This window comes from Dinoponera quadriceps, unplaced genomic scaffold, assembly GCF_001313825.1.
Source record: "Dinoponera quadriceps isolate SergipeBrazil2010 unplaced genomic scaffold, ASM131382v1 scaffold4996, whole genome shotgun sequence".
NCBI classification, from domain to species: Eukaryota; Metazoa; Arthropoda; class Insecta; order Hymenoptera; family Formicidae; genus Dinoponera; species Dinoponera quadriceps.
Window position 1 is genome coordinate 9,567 of NW_014559013.1, and position 13,980 is coordinate 23,546.

A 13,980-nucleotide genomic window follows, 5' to 3' on the forward strand; every position below is an offset into this window, starting at 1 on the left:
CGGCCAGCTTTGGCCAATAGGAGAGGAATTGTGTTCCATCAGGGTAACGCCAGGCCACACTCATCGATAGTGACTCGCCAGAAGCTTCGGGAGCTTGGTTGAGAGGTTCTTTTGCATCCACCTTATAGTCCTGACCTGGCACTAAGTAATTACCACTTGTTCCTGTCTATGGCGAATTTTTTTACTGGTGAAAAATTCGCCTCAAGAGAAGCTTGTGAAAATCGATTTTCCTAGTTTGTTGCCAATAGGGACGAGGGTTTCTATGAGAGAGGCATAATGAAATTACCTTCGAAATGGCAACAAGTTATCGAACAAAACGGTGCATATTTGAACTAAATCGGATCATTGTAACTATGTTAAATAAAGCCTCCAATTTGATACAAAAATAATCCATTATTTTTCCAATAGAGGGTTTACTAATCTGTATCTCACGTTGTATAAGTCCGATCGGATTACGCCAGATGGCGTTCGAAAGATAAGATTTTGTACTAAAAGAATCTTTGAGACAGTTTGGTGATTGCTTGACTCAGTATTGTTTGAGCGCGCGTCAAAGATGGACACCAGCAAAGAGAAAATACGCCATATTTTAAAGTTTTTCTTCGATAAAGGCGAAAACGCAAGCCAGGCGGCTAAAAATGTGAATAGTGTTTATGGTCCTGATACTGTAAGAGCCAATCACGCGCAATTTTGGTTTCGTCGATTCAGTTCCGGTAATTTTGATGTCAAAGATGCACCACGCTCCGGGAGGCCAATTGTGGAAAATGTTGATAAAATAATGGAAATAGTCGAGTCCGATCGTCATGTAAGCACCGTTTCGATTGCCAAGGAGCTAAACATTGCACCGTTTGGAAAAACCGTTTGGAATCATTTAAATGAGGCTGGATTCAAAAAGAAGTTCGATGTGTGGGTGCCACACGAGTTAACGCAAAAAAAACCTCAAGGATTGAATTTTCATCTCCAAATTGCTGCTGAATCGCAACAAAATTGATCCATTTCTGAAGCGGATGGTTACTGTTGATGAAAAGTGGGTCAATTACGACAACGTCAAACGAAAACGATAGTGGTCGAATCGCGATGAGCCGGCGCAAACGGTGGCCAAGCCGGGGTTGACGGTCAGGAAGATTTTGCAGTGTATTTGGAGGGGTTGGCAGGGAATTATCTACTATGAGCTGCTCCCCTAAGGCCAAACTCTTAATTCGGACCTGTACTGTCAACAATTAGACCGTCTGAAAGAAGCAATCGCCCAGAAGCGGCCAGCTTTGGCCAATAGGAGAGGAATTGTGTTCCATCAGGATAACGCCAGGCCACACTCATCGATAGTGACTCGCCAGAAGTTCCGGAATCTTGGTTGGGAGGTTCATTTGCATCCACCTTATATTCCAGACCTGGCACCAAGTGATTACCACCTGTTCCTGTCTATGGCGAATTTTTTGCTGTTGAAAAATTCGCCTAAAGAGAAGCTTGTGAAAATCGACTTTCCCAGTTTGTTGCCAATAGGGACGAGGGTTTCTATGAGAGAGGCATAATGAAATTACCTTCGAAATGGCAACAAGTTATCGAACAAAACGGTGCATATTTGAACTAAATCGGATCATTGTAACTATGTTAAATAAAGCCTCCAATTTGATACAAAAATAATAGGTTACTTTTTACTAGACAGTATATTTTCTTCTTCCTATAGAAATTCTCTCTCGTTTTGTATTTCCTGTGACATATGTTGAATTTTTTCTTTTATTTCAACTTCCTCCGAAGTTATCGGACTTTGTTGAAAGTTGATAGCAGTTAAATAAGTTATGTATAGTAACAATATTACATTAAATAGATTAATTTGCTTCATTCTGAAAATTATTGAAATAATATATTTGTCACGAACTTTCATTATACAAAAAATGAAACTCACTTAAGCATGGTTTTTATGTTTTTTTTTTCATATATATATACCCCATGAGGGTAGCGTTCACGGAATCGACGTGGAATCGACTCCCTTATGTGAATTCAACATGGATATAACCTTTGTGGAGTATGACTCTCTTTTTTCCTTTTGTCAGTCAATAAATAGCCGTAAAAGTATATGAAATAAGGCCCTGTTCATGTAAGAAAACACAAGATTTTACAGCTATTGAAAGGAATGGAAAATTTGCTAAGACATTTAACATTCCAAGCAAATCTTGGTTTTCGTCTATTTTTACGGGTTCAACAAATATGTCACAAGTCACACCTATACAATTAAACAAATAATAATGAAATGGCACCAAACACAAAATTTCGTTGTCAATATGTCACTCTTCACACAAATAAGTATAACCCAGTAAGCGCTATAAATGCTTCGAAGTGTTTCTCTATTTTGTTCTTCTTTTACTCGGGCCTGAAGAATAGATAAAGAAAGAGAAACGCTTTGAAGCATTTGTAGCGATTGTTGCACGCACTCTATTAGTTCATTTTTTTGTCATTCTGAGTTATATCGTTTCTATCAACACGGAGTTCTTGGCTTATTACTCCGAAGCCTTAATCAATGCGGTCTTCAACCGAATCATGCAATTATCGTCATAGATATACGAAACCAAATTATATCACATCAAGGCAAGTTTCTAGCACTTGATAGTTTCATCTGATCCCATTATTGTCCGAAAATCTCTAGAAGCGTCAGTAGTAATTTAATCCACTTAGGGCCGACTGTTTCAACCTCTCGATAAACTAATAATTAAATCATGTATATTTATATGTATTTCAGACAATAATTATTTTAGCGTAGAAACATAATTGCGACCGACCCCCGTCGGATTTTTATTTAATGCGGTGACTGCTCGGACAACCTCGGGTCGGTGTGGGGCGGTCGTGCTGTGTCTGGTTGACCGTGTACAGTCTTTCGCTGCAAGCCGGCGTAGCTCGCCGGATTTTCAGGCGTTCTTGTGTGTCAGTGAGTGTGTGAGTGAATGAGTTAGTGTAGACGCATGTTTTTGGAAATCGCCATTTATTTGAGACTTGTCTGTGTTGCTCGGTACAGTTATTGAATTGAGCGACGTTTTAAATGACATTTGTAAATGTCAATATTATGGCGACGGGTCTAGACGCGTCGTCTCGTGGTTCGCAGTATTTTCCTTTACTATTTAGCCGGAAATTCGGCGTGTCACTTTCGCGGAACAGCAGGTGCCTGTGTATCTATACAATATACACACGGCGAGCGGTGCGTGGGGCCTAGCGCGATGGCGGAAAGCGGGAGCGGTGTTGTGTCTATTTAGCGTTCGGCCGGCGTGTTTATCAATATACGGTTCGCGTGTCGCTACGTTGATTTAAAGGCTGGCGGTTCGAATTATGGTGCATGTAACGGGATGCACTTGCGGGTCGCGGTATTACACGATGTGCTCGGTTTTTACTCAGTGTATTGCTGCACGCAGTGCGCTTACGTCGGTCGAGCCCTGGAGCGGAGGGCACGCGGTATCGTGCTCTTTTTCGGTATCGATAGGCTAGGCCGGGCGGGCCTAGCTGGCGTGCAGCCGGAGACAGTACGGTATAGTTCGCGGCGGTCGAAATATTTCGGTGACACCTCCGGTGAGATGTGGTTCGGGATTTGGACAGACGCGCTCCGTCTATCCGGGGCGCGGCGCGGATTACGGCGTGGAAGTCCGGGGAAGTCTGGGGCATCCGTTTGCTCTGGAGGTGCAATTCCCGAAGACGGGAATGGAGCGGGCGAGGTTGAGAACTCTTGACGGAGACGGTGAACGCAACACCTCTGTTTGTCCCTATCTCCAAGTCCGCGTCACAGGCGAGAAGGCCAGGAACTCCTGGTGGAGACGGCGAACTCACCGTCCCAGAAAGGATTTTAGGATCCGGCGGCCGCGATTTCCATGGGAGAGAAAGCGTTAGCACCACTTCGCACTTGCCGCTCGGAGGGATGCCAAGTTCAGCTGTGAACTCACAGTTGTGAGGAGGCACACACCGTCGCGGTTCTTCAACCTGGGGATTGGGACCCGGAACAGCTTACGATCTATCGATCTGGCTGACTCCGATGGAATCGGCCTCTTTGCCACTGCGGAGCGGGCTTTTATATCGCTTCCGCCATGTTTTCAGGCATACCGTTATTTACAACAACGATTTGTTGTTCCGCCAGTACACATGTTAATCACGTGTGTGATGCGTGTGAAGGAATTTGTGTGGCGCAAAGCGCCTGTGGCGATCCGACGTTTGGTCGATCGTCTGCGGTGTTCGGCGGAGCGGAGGGGATACATCGTTACATAATATTCAATTAAAATTAGGGGTTCCTTTTCGACATTTTCACGTATTTAATCCTACTTGGTTAAAACATATCTAACTGTTTTGATATATCTTATTAAAAAGCAGAGAAATTTCTTCAAATCTCTAGTATATATATAGTCAATATACGTAACATATAAAATAATTATGCTCCGTAGTTTTGTCCGTATGGATAATGTAGTACCTCTCCCGTCACAAGCATTTACCAACAGTTCAAAGTGATAAAGTAAAAAATGAGTGGCGCTATTAATGTCGCAAGCGTCACCCGGTCCCGAGCGCCTACGCGTCGATCCGCCAGTGTTTTTCTGTTACACATTCAGATTACTCTCTTTTTGCTTACTTTATTTTTACAATTTTATAGTTGTATCTAGTATTTAAGATGCCTAAGCATAAACACAGGCACCATCACCACTTGGGAAGACGATCACGGGAACCGGTTTTGAGAAGTCGTTTCCGAGAATCCCCTTGTCACGCGGAACATGAGCCAAGGCATTCGGGGATGTTAGATCTCACAGTACCTCGCGAGACGATTCTCGCAGGCCCTCATCGCATCCAGACTAGTTGACTCCCGCTATTAAAGAGATCTTTACATTTATGAAAAGTCGCGGTGTTCAGAAAAGTTCTGAGACACCTGTTTCAACATATATTCCAGCAGAGGACAGTTTTCCTTCTCTGGTGGGCGATGGGGAAGTCGCTCATTCAGAGATCTTTATGCAGATGGGCAGACGGTTTTTCAGAACAGGGGCGGCAAAACAGGTATGTTCCTTCTTTATGGCATAGAAGAAATATAAGCGATTGCTCTATCTGACCATGCTTTTTCCTATTCGTAGAACAGCAGCAAACGACCACGATTTTTTCGAGGTATCTTCTCAAATGACCATTAGGGAGATCCTTGAGTCGAACAAGGAAAATGACTCCACATTGGCGAACGAATTGTTCGGTGAGTGACCAGTAACGAGTGAGCCATCATGAAATTTAGTCATTTTTGGGTCGACTAAAAACGAAATGTGCTCTGGGTTGAAAGAAGAACCAAGAATGACCTTATTAACGAAGTATAAACTTAGGAACGCATTATTATGCCTTGACCCACCTAAGCTGAATGAGGAAATAAAGGCGGCTCTTTTGAAGTACAATAGTTTTGTAAAACAAGACGAATATCAAGTTAAGGCTCAGCTGCAAGTTGGCGTTTGCATTAACGAGTTTGGCTCCGGGATATCTGACCTTCTAAAAATTTATCAAGGGCGACTTATAGAGGAGAGCGTAAAAGCTGCTGTCTCAAACCTGGCAGAAAGAATTCATCTTCTGGCGGACCACCAATACAGGTTGTCACTTACCAAACAATCTGTCATTATGCCATGTCTCACATATGTGGGAAAGTCCGCAGCTGATCATTCGTCGGTCGATGAATGGCTTTTTGGCTCGACGTTCACGGATGAACTTAGGTCAGCTCAATCCTGTGAAAAATTAGAAAAAAGTCTTTCGAGAGTTCCTCCAGGCCCAAGCACGTCGACTGCACCTCGTTTCCAACAGCAGCCGGCTAAATAGCTGCTAATCTATGAGAGAAATTTCACGACCCTTGTCCCAAGATTGACAAACTGGGTTTGCAAACAAAAATTTTTATTAACAAAATAGCCATTAACAAAATCAAATGGGAGTTATATGGCACAAATGGAAATTTTGCATCATTTAACCAGAGATTTCGAATGTTAAATTAAGATATTATCTAATAGTAATCAGGCTCATATTCGCCGCTCAGGAGAACCAGTTCGGAAAATTTTTTTAGATGCATCTCTGTCGGGCTGGGATGCTTCTTGCAATGAGTCGTTTACTCATGGATAGTGGTCAGTAAATGAAAAATCTGCTCATATAAATTTTCTCGAGCTTAAGGCTGTTTTCTGCGCTCTAAAATGTTTTACGGCGGAGCTTTTCTATTGCAATATTTTTCTTCGAATCGACAATACGACGGCGATCTCGTGTTAATCGTTTCGGATCTACTCAATATCCACATTTAATACTTTTGGCGAAGCAGATCTGGACATGTCGCGAAAAACGTAATATTTTCTTGTTTGCATCTTGCATTCATGTTGCAACCATTGATAACTCTATCGCTAATCGAGAATATAGAGCGGTTAGTCCAGATACGGAATGGTCTTTGTCGCAAGCAGCTTTTTCGAGGATCTTAAAACAATTTGCTTATTCGATATTGATCTATTTGCATCAGTCATTAATGCAAAATGTAGAGTTTACGTGTCATGGTTTCCGGATACAGGCTCTGTAGAGGTGGATGCGTTTACCTTCTCTTGGTCGCAAATAAAATATACAATAAATACCCAGAACTTTCTGTTTCCTGACTACGAATTTATAAATTGCCGACGTTACTGTGCATGCACGTAGTTTTGTTGAATCTCGGAAGAATAACCGTCTTCAAAGTTAAACTTAATAATTAACAAGAAAAAAGTTCTTAAAATGTTTGACAAGTGACGTACGTGCGAGATTGCGTCCGCGGTAATGGAGGCGTGCACGCGCGCATGCACGTAGTCTTGTTGCATCGCCGATTGAAAACCTACCTGTCCTTAAAGCTAACCGTAGTAATGAGCAAGAAAATCAATTTAAAATATTTGACAAAGAGTGGGTGTTATCGCGGTTGTTGCTGGAAGAGGACGAACGCAACAAAATTGTTTACTCGCGCACTTGCGAGTCCTAAACGTACTGGTAAGTCTGCAGATCAGGTCAAGGTCCGGAAAGGCCCATTTGCTCCCATCACAGATAGTACGTTAGGTGGTCCTTTATTTATGTCCAAGAAATTAATTTCTTCAACTGGGATAGGACCAGAGGAATATAAATTTAGGTAATTGAAAGGAGATGAATAAATAGTTTTAAACACTTGATTAAATTTATAGCATTTTGAATAAAACAGTTTATTAATAACATAATTGGTTCTTGAATAGATTAATAATAGTGGTAAATTGATAAGAAAAGTCATTGTAAAGGATACAACATTTAAGGGGTTACACCACAGTAGAAATTTCAAAAAATCGATTCTTTTTTTATTGGCTTAAAAAATCCTTTGAACCCTCTAGAATAAGAGACAAACGGTTTTATATCTGCCAGAAATCGTTTTCATTGAAATTTCGAGCTCTTTCTCGACCCCTCCCGACTGCTCCGAAACGACTACCTGCGGTAAATACGACACCTGCTTGTCGGGTACAGCATTATGTCTTACCATTCGATTTCTAACTTCTCTAATACACTAATAGATGTCGTTAGAAACATTTTCAAGCATTTTGAACACAAAGTACGTTAGTACAGCGTCCTTTGATGTTGAGAGGAGACGTAAATTTTGCGTGGAAGTTATTCGAAATCACGATTTTCTTTTGCAGTGCTAATTTTTCACACGTTATTTGTAGCCTTGACATTTATGTGAGTTACAATGAGTGAAAAGAAAGTGTATGCAAGCCATAAAGGCTTAAAAATATCGTATCAGACGCGGCGACGGAGCAACGTGACGAAACGACGCCCTTCGAACAGATATGAAGCGGAGGAAGATTCGGCCGGTGTCAGCGCTTCGGCAAAGAAATTGAAAGTGGATACTGACGATATCGATATACAAAGTGAATTTGGTTACCGAATTATAAACTTTTTTGCCGTTTTCTCTGCCATTTCGGAATATGTGAAGTGCAAAACGTGCAACTCTGATATACGATTTCTCGAATCAGGTACGCGGGGTTTAGGCTTCAAAATAACCGTCTGTTGCCCGAATTGTCCAAAAGTTGAAATCCCGAGTTGTCCATTCATACGAAATGGATATGAAATTAACCGTAGGATTGTACTAACAATGCGACTATTAGGAGTAGGGCTAGCTGGAATAATGAAATTCTGCGCATTTATGGAATTGCCACGGCCTATATTTCAAAGTTGTTACGACCGTGCAGTAAATATGATTTTGATCGCAACGAAAGCCGTGCGAGACTGTAGTATAAAAAAAGCAGCAGAAGATGAGAAAAAGAAAAGTGAAGAAAATGGATTGCATACAGGAATAACTGTATCTGGTGATAGTTCCTGGAGGAAACGAGGATTTTCGTCTCTTTTCGGGATCACATCATTGATCGGATGGTTTACAGGGAAAATTGTTGACATTGAAGTGAAATCGAAATACTGTAAAGCTTGCGAGCACTGGAAAAATAAATTAGATACTGCTGAGTATGAAGAATGGCTCGAAACTCATGCCGATCAATGTCAGTCGAACCATGAAGGCTCATCGGGTAAAATGGAGGTAGATGCTGTCATCGAGATGTTTCAACGTTCCGAAGCTTTACACGGACTTAAATACGCAAATTATATAGGTGATGGTGACAGTAAAACTTTCAAGGGGATATTGGATGCAAAACCGTATGAAAATTTTGAAGTGTCAAAAAAAGAATGTATTGATCATGTACAAAAACGAATGGGCACTCGGTTGAGAAATTTGAGAAAAAAAACAAAAAATCTTGGAGGAAAAGGAAAATTAACTATGAAATTAATTGATCAGTTAACAATTTATTATGGCTTGGCCATTCGACGGAATTCAAACTCGTTGGAAAATATGAGAAATGAAATCTGGGCGACATTATTTCATAAAATGTCAACTGACGAAAATCCACAGCACGAAAAATGCTCAGAGTCTTGGTGCGAATGGAAGAAGGCGCAAGCAACGGGTTCCTTAGACTCCTTTCATCATAAGCCGGCACTATCGAACGAAGTTTTTGAAGCCATCAGACCAATCTACGAGGATTTGAGCCGTGACGAGTTGCTGAATCGTTGCTTGGGAGGCTATACGCAGAACAGCAACGAAAGTTTTAATTCTACAGTCTGGCACTTGGCTCCTAAAAATTATTCAAGCGGAAAGAAAATATTACAAATAGCAAGTGACATTGCTGTTTGTAATTTTAATGATGGACTGATAAACGTTTTAAGAATAATGAAAGTGATGGTCATGAACATTGGACCACAATCCTACAACTTTTACTTAGAGACGGACGCTGCTCGAATACAACGCGCGGACCGCTCTTTGACGGACGCAGCGAAAGAGGCTCGCTCCAGCATAAAAGCGTCCAGGAAAGAAAACGAGGAGGAGTTTAGCAACCTGGAAGGTCAGCTTTACGGTGCTGGAATAGCAGATTAAAGGTAAAAAATTTTTAATAATCCAAATTTTTATTTTATTATGTTTGAAACACGAGTCAAAACTTTAAACGCGTTTTTCTCGAAACACGTTTTTTCAAATCGGCACGCAGCATAACTCAAACAATTTTCTATTTTTTCACTCCAAATTAATATCACATCTTTAAAACAACATTCCGCATAGAAATACGTAGCCGATTTTCGATAAGTTAATATTTCGATTTTTTAGGTACAAATAAGTGCCCGTTTTTTGGTAGTAAAATGAACTTTTTTTTTCAAATGCTCGCCAATTTAACAAAAATGTATATTTTAAAAATCCCCTACGTATTTCTATAGCTATACTAATGTTGTTTAAGAAAAAATTTTTTATTTTGTTCCAGATTAATTTTTGCTGCACTTCTACTGCGTGCCGCGGAGCCCCTCCAAAAAAAACCGTTCCGCAGAAACGGCTGTTGGGCAGCCAGTTTATTATTATTTTGTAATATTTTTTAATAAACAAAATTTTTTTTAAAACTTCAAAACATGCTTAACAACATCCTTAAAAAAAATTACCCTTTTACTTTTCCTTCCACTTAAAAAAAAATCGCAAATAAACGTTAAATTTTCGCTCTCTACTGTGGTGTAACCCCTTAAACAATCAAATGGTTAGCTAAAGTTAAACAATGAAATATGAGAGTTAACATTAAATAAACTTTTATAAATCAGCATTATTGGAATAACGCTAATACAAAATGAAGATTAAAGTGAGATTAAGAAAAAGGTAAATTGTGTGACTTAATTTAATACAATCGGATATAACGCAATAAGAATGTTTAACATATCAGTATAGCGGGGAAAACATTGTTATATAATACAAAGTAAACAATAATTACGCAGTGCAGGTGTGTGTTTTGAGGGATGAAGTGAAACTGGAAATTGGATTGAAATGATTAAAAGTCATATTTATATATGAAATAGAGGCTTACGATTTAGATGAATCAATAGATTGACGAGAACGAAGGCTGGACTAGACTATGTCTGTAGACTACTGAAGACTGAACTAAGACTGACTAACTAAGAACTGACACTAAGAACTGTAACTGTGACTGCGACTGTAACTCTAATTGTAACTATAACTTGAACTGGACTGGACTGAATTGTACTGGAATTGAACTGGATTGGACTGCGCTTGAACTAAACTGAACTGAACTAGACTGGACTGTACTGTATTGAGCAGCAACTGGAACTGTAATTGTAACTGCGACCGTGACTGTCACTGACTGACTGACTGCAAAAAAACTACTATTGTAACTACGACTGTGACTGTCACTGACTGCAAAAGAACTACTATTGTAACTGCGACTGTGACTGTCACTGACTGCAAAAGAACTACTATTGTAACTGCGACTGTAACTGTCACTGACTGCAAAAGAACTACTATTGTAACTGCGCTCGCGGCAAAAAGGGTAAGGCTTATATAGGAAAGATTTCAGGGGGTGGTGGATGACGTTCACCAATGAGAGGAGGTTGCGTGGAAGACGGTTACTCTGGAAAATTCCTAGTATTGACATAAATAATCTTAAGAACCTAATCTCATAGAAGGGCCTTTCTTCTACCGACTGTGTACAAAGGTGGATAGATCGCAGCCCCATAGGGAGCCTTATGACATATGTGGGCGGCGTATACTCGTATCTTTTCATAAACCGCTTGATCAAATCTGTTTGTTTTACAATCATAAGAGAAGGAATTCGTTGCTATCTAGGTACCCAGTATGGACACATACGTGCCTAACGTAGAGGCGGCAAGATATCATAGTTATATAAAAAAGGAATCTATCATCCACAGGGTACCCAAGATGTAAATAAACTACATACCTTACATGAAAGCGGAATGAATGATAAACGCATTAGGAATCATACGGCACGTTTAGCGGCGGCCAATGTAATATTATCTTGGTTACAGTAGCGCTTGCCCGAAGTCCGTCTGTTTCCAAATCATATAATTAAAAAGAGATATTCGTAGTTTCCGAGACACCCAGGACGTAACAAAAGGAAATAAATGAATAAATATACCAACTTAGTTAAATTTAGGGCATTTTTAATAAAACAGTTTATTAATTATACTAATAACATAATTTGGTTCTTACATGGATTAATAATAGCGGTAAATTGATGAGAAAAGTCATTGTAAAAGATACAATATTTAAAAAATGAAAGAATTTGGTTAAAGTAAAACAATGATAAATATAAATTAACAATAAACAAACTTTTATAAATCAACATAATTGGAATAATGCAAATAAAAGAAGAAGGTTAATGTAAAATTAAGTAAAAAGTAATCCGTGTAATTTAATATAATATAATTGAATTTAACGTGACAAGAATGTTTAACATTTCGGTATGGTGAAAAAAACAACATTATACAAGGAAGATAATAATTACGCAGTATATGTATGTGTCTAAGAAGTGAAGTGGGATTGGAGATTGGATTGAAATTATTAAAAGTCATGTATAAATACGAAATACAGACTTACAGTTTAGGTGGATCGACTGTGTTGAATAGTACGTAGAACACGTGTTCGTTGATTGTATTGTTCCGAATTTCTGAGATCCTTGAATACCGAAAGAAATAGTTCACTTGAAAGATCTCGACTTGCACAGCGAGTTACTCAGCAGCAGAAGAAGAAAAAAACTGTGCAGTAGTAAAGAAAGTAATGTTATTGGGAAAATTTTGAGAGTGGGAGATGACGATTGCCAATGAGGGCAAATTTTTTGGAAAAAAAATATGGAAGAAATTGAGAAGTTTCCCAATGCAGATTGTGAAACGGATAGTTTGTAAAATTTTTGATATTATCAGAATTTCATAAATAATCTTAAAATCTATATCCTATTGAAGGGTCTGAGTTTGGTTGGCCACTTAGACTATATACTTTTCGTGAAGGCGAGAAAGTAGATAGACGCGTTGGGAAATACATGACGCATTTGATGGCGCGCTTTCATAATCATGATTTTTTTAGTAGTGTTACGATAATATTTTGCCAAATCCGTCTGTTTCTCAATCAAAAAAGATTCGTTATACACGGTATTACAATATCATTTTTTAACTTGTGCAGTTGTCCATCTGTATTACCGCAAACAGTAAGCCGTATATGAGGGCAGCGGAGAAAAGGAAGATAACAGAGCATATCCAATATTACTACAAACTATATTTGAGCGTAAAAATTGATATGGCGATAAACGGTGATGTCAGATCTACCGAACATAGGTTATTCTCTACTGGCTATAATCATCGCAATGCTGATCGTACTATATTAATAAATCGAGGCTAGGCATGCGGTTCGTCTTTCGCTGATGTTATTACGTACGTAAGAAATTAAAACACTAGGACCTCAATAAAATCCGAAAATCTCCAATATGATATATACCATTTCACACTTAATTCATAATTATCATCACCATCCATGGCACAACATCTCATGTCAGAGACTAGGCCTACTTCTCTACCTTATATATGCATGTGGTGCGCACACAGATCGTACACCTGCATATGGGACCTACACGCCGGTTTAACGCCGGTTCCGAACGGCTAAGTTGGAGAGAAGTTTCCTTGGCAAGAGATTATTCTTGGTGGTATGTCGGGCCACCGAAGAGGAGCTACGAGCGTATGAAAAATTTTCTAGTTCTGCCGGGGAGCGAACCCGGGACCTCTAGCATAGTAGACTAGTGCGCTCTCTAACATACTACGCTCGCGTTCGCGGTTGATTCATAATGGTCCGTTGAAATTAAATGTGCAAAAACTACTGTCAACATTTTTCCAGATTCACCACGCCTAACCATTATTGGCCACGCTTTAATATCACTAAAATTTAGTCCCAAAGAAATATTAAGCAAAGGTCTTAAATATTTCGTTGAATACGGGTCGGGAATGTCAATGCATTCCGGAACGCGAGAGACTTATCTTCCTATAAGATCCGCAAGATATTGAGATAATTTTAAACAGTCCTGTGAGCATCAACAAATTCGCGGAAAACATGTAAATAAATCCAATTTATTAACTGGATCATTAATTAAAGTGAATTCATTTAGTCTTCTGATCCTTCACACATAATAGCGCCAGTTGCGCAAGGAACTTGTCCCTCTTCTTTATGAGAACAGCCTGAATCTCATGAGGTGACTTGGCGATAAAATCGGCCACCACTTCAATTGTCATAATTACTTATTGGCAGCAACTGTAAACATCTTGGTGGAAACGGCGATGGGATTTAACAAGCAGTAGATACAAAACCTCATGCTTGACTATGCAATGGCTGTAGTGAAGTAAGCGTTTTTATTGTTGTCGCTTCAAAACTATAAATATAATATTTTATTGTCTCGCATATATACGGAGAGACTTCTCAATTTCCCTTTTTCTTTCTCACAAATAAACACAGATGCACGTTCAAATCTGTTTTTTAAATTCCATAGACTGAACGAAATTGTGCACAGAAAATAGTTTAACGTACCATTACGATTGGATCAGTTGTTCAACTTCTTGAAGTTCGTTAAGCCGCAGAAGAAGTCACCCGATACTGTCCATCTGTTTGCGAAGATAGTG

General features: G+C 39.5%; 1 protein-coding gene across 1 annotated transcript; it reads left to right on the forward strand.

Moving 5' to 3' along the window:
- Window positions 1-8,315: 8,315 nt before the first annotated feature.
- Window positions 8,316-9,871, forward strand: LOC106750107. The gene is made up of 2 exons (XM_014630207.1): window positions 8,316-9,414; window positions 9,789-9,871. Exon 1 carries the CDS (start codon window positions 8,519-8,521, stop codon window positions 9,410-9,412), a length of 894 nt encoding a protein of 297 aa, XP_014485693.1. The 5' UTR covers window positions 8,316-8,518; the 3' UTR covers window positions 9,413-9,414; window positions 9,789-9,871.
- Window positions 9,872-13,980: the final 4,109 nt, after the last annotated feature.

Bases quoted from the DNA above. Each gene is read 5' to 3' on its own strand.
- LOC106750107 (XM_014630207.1), top strand. From the start codon at position 8,519: ATGGAGGTAGATGCTGTCATCGAGATGTTTCAACGTTCCGAAGCTTTA.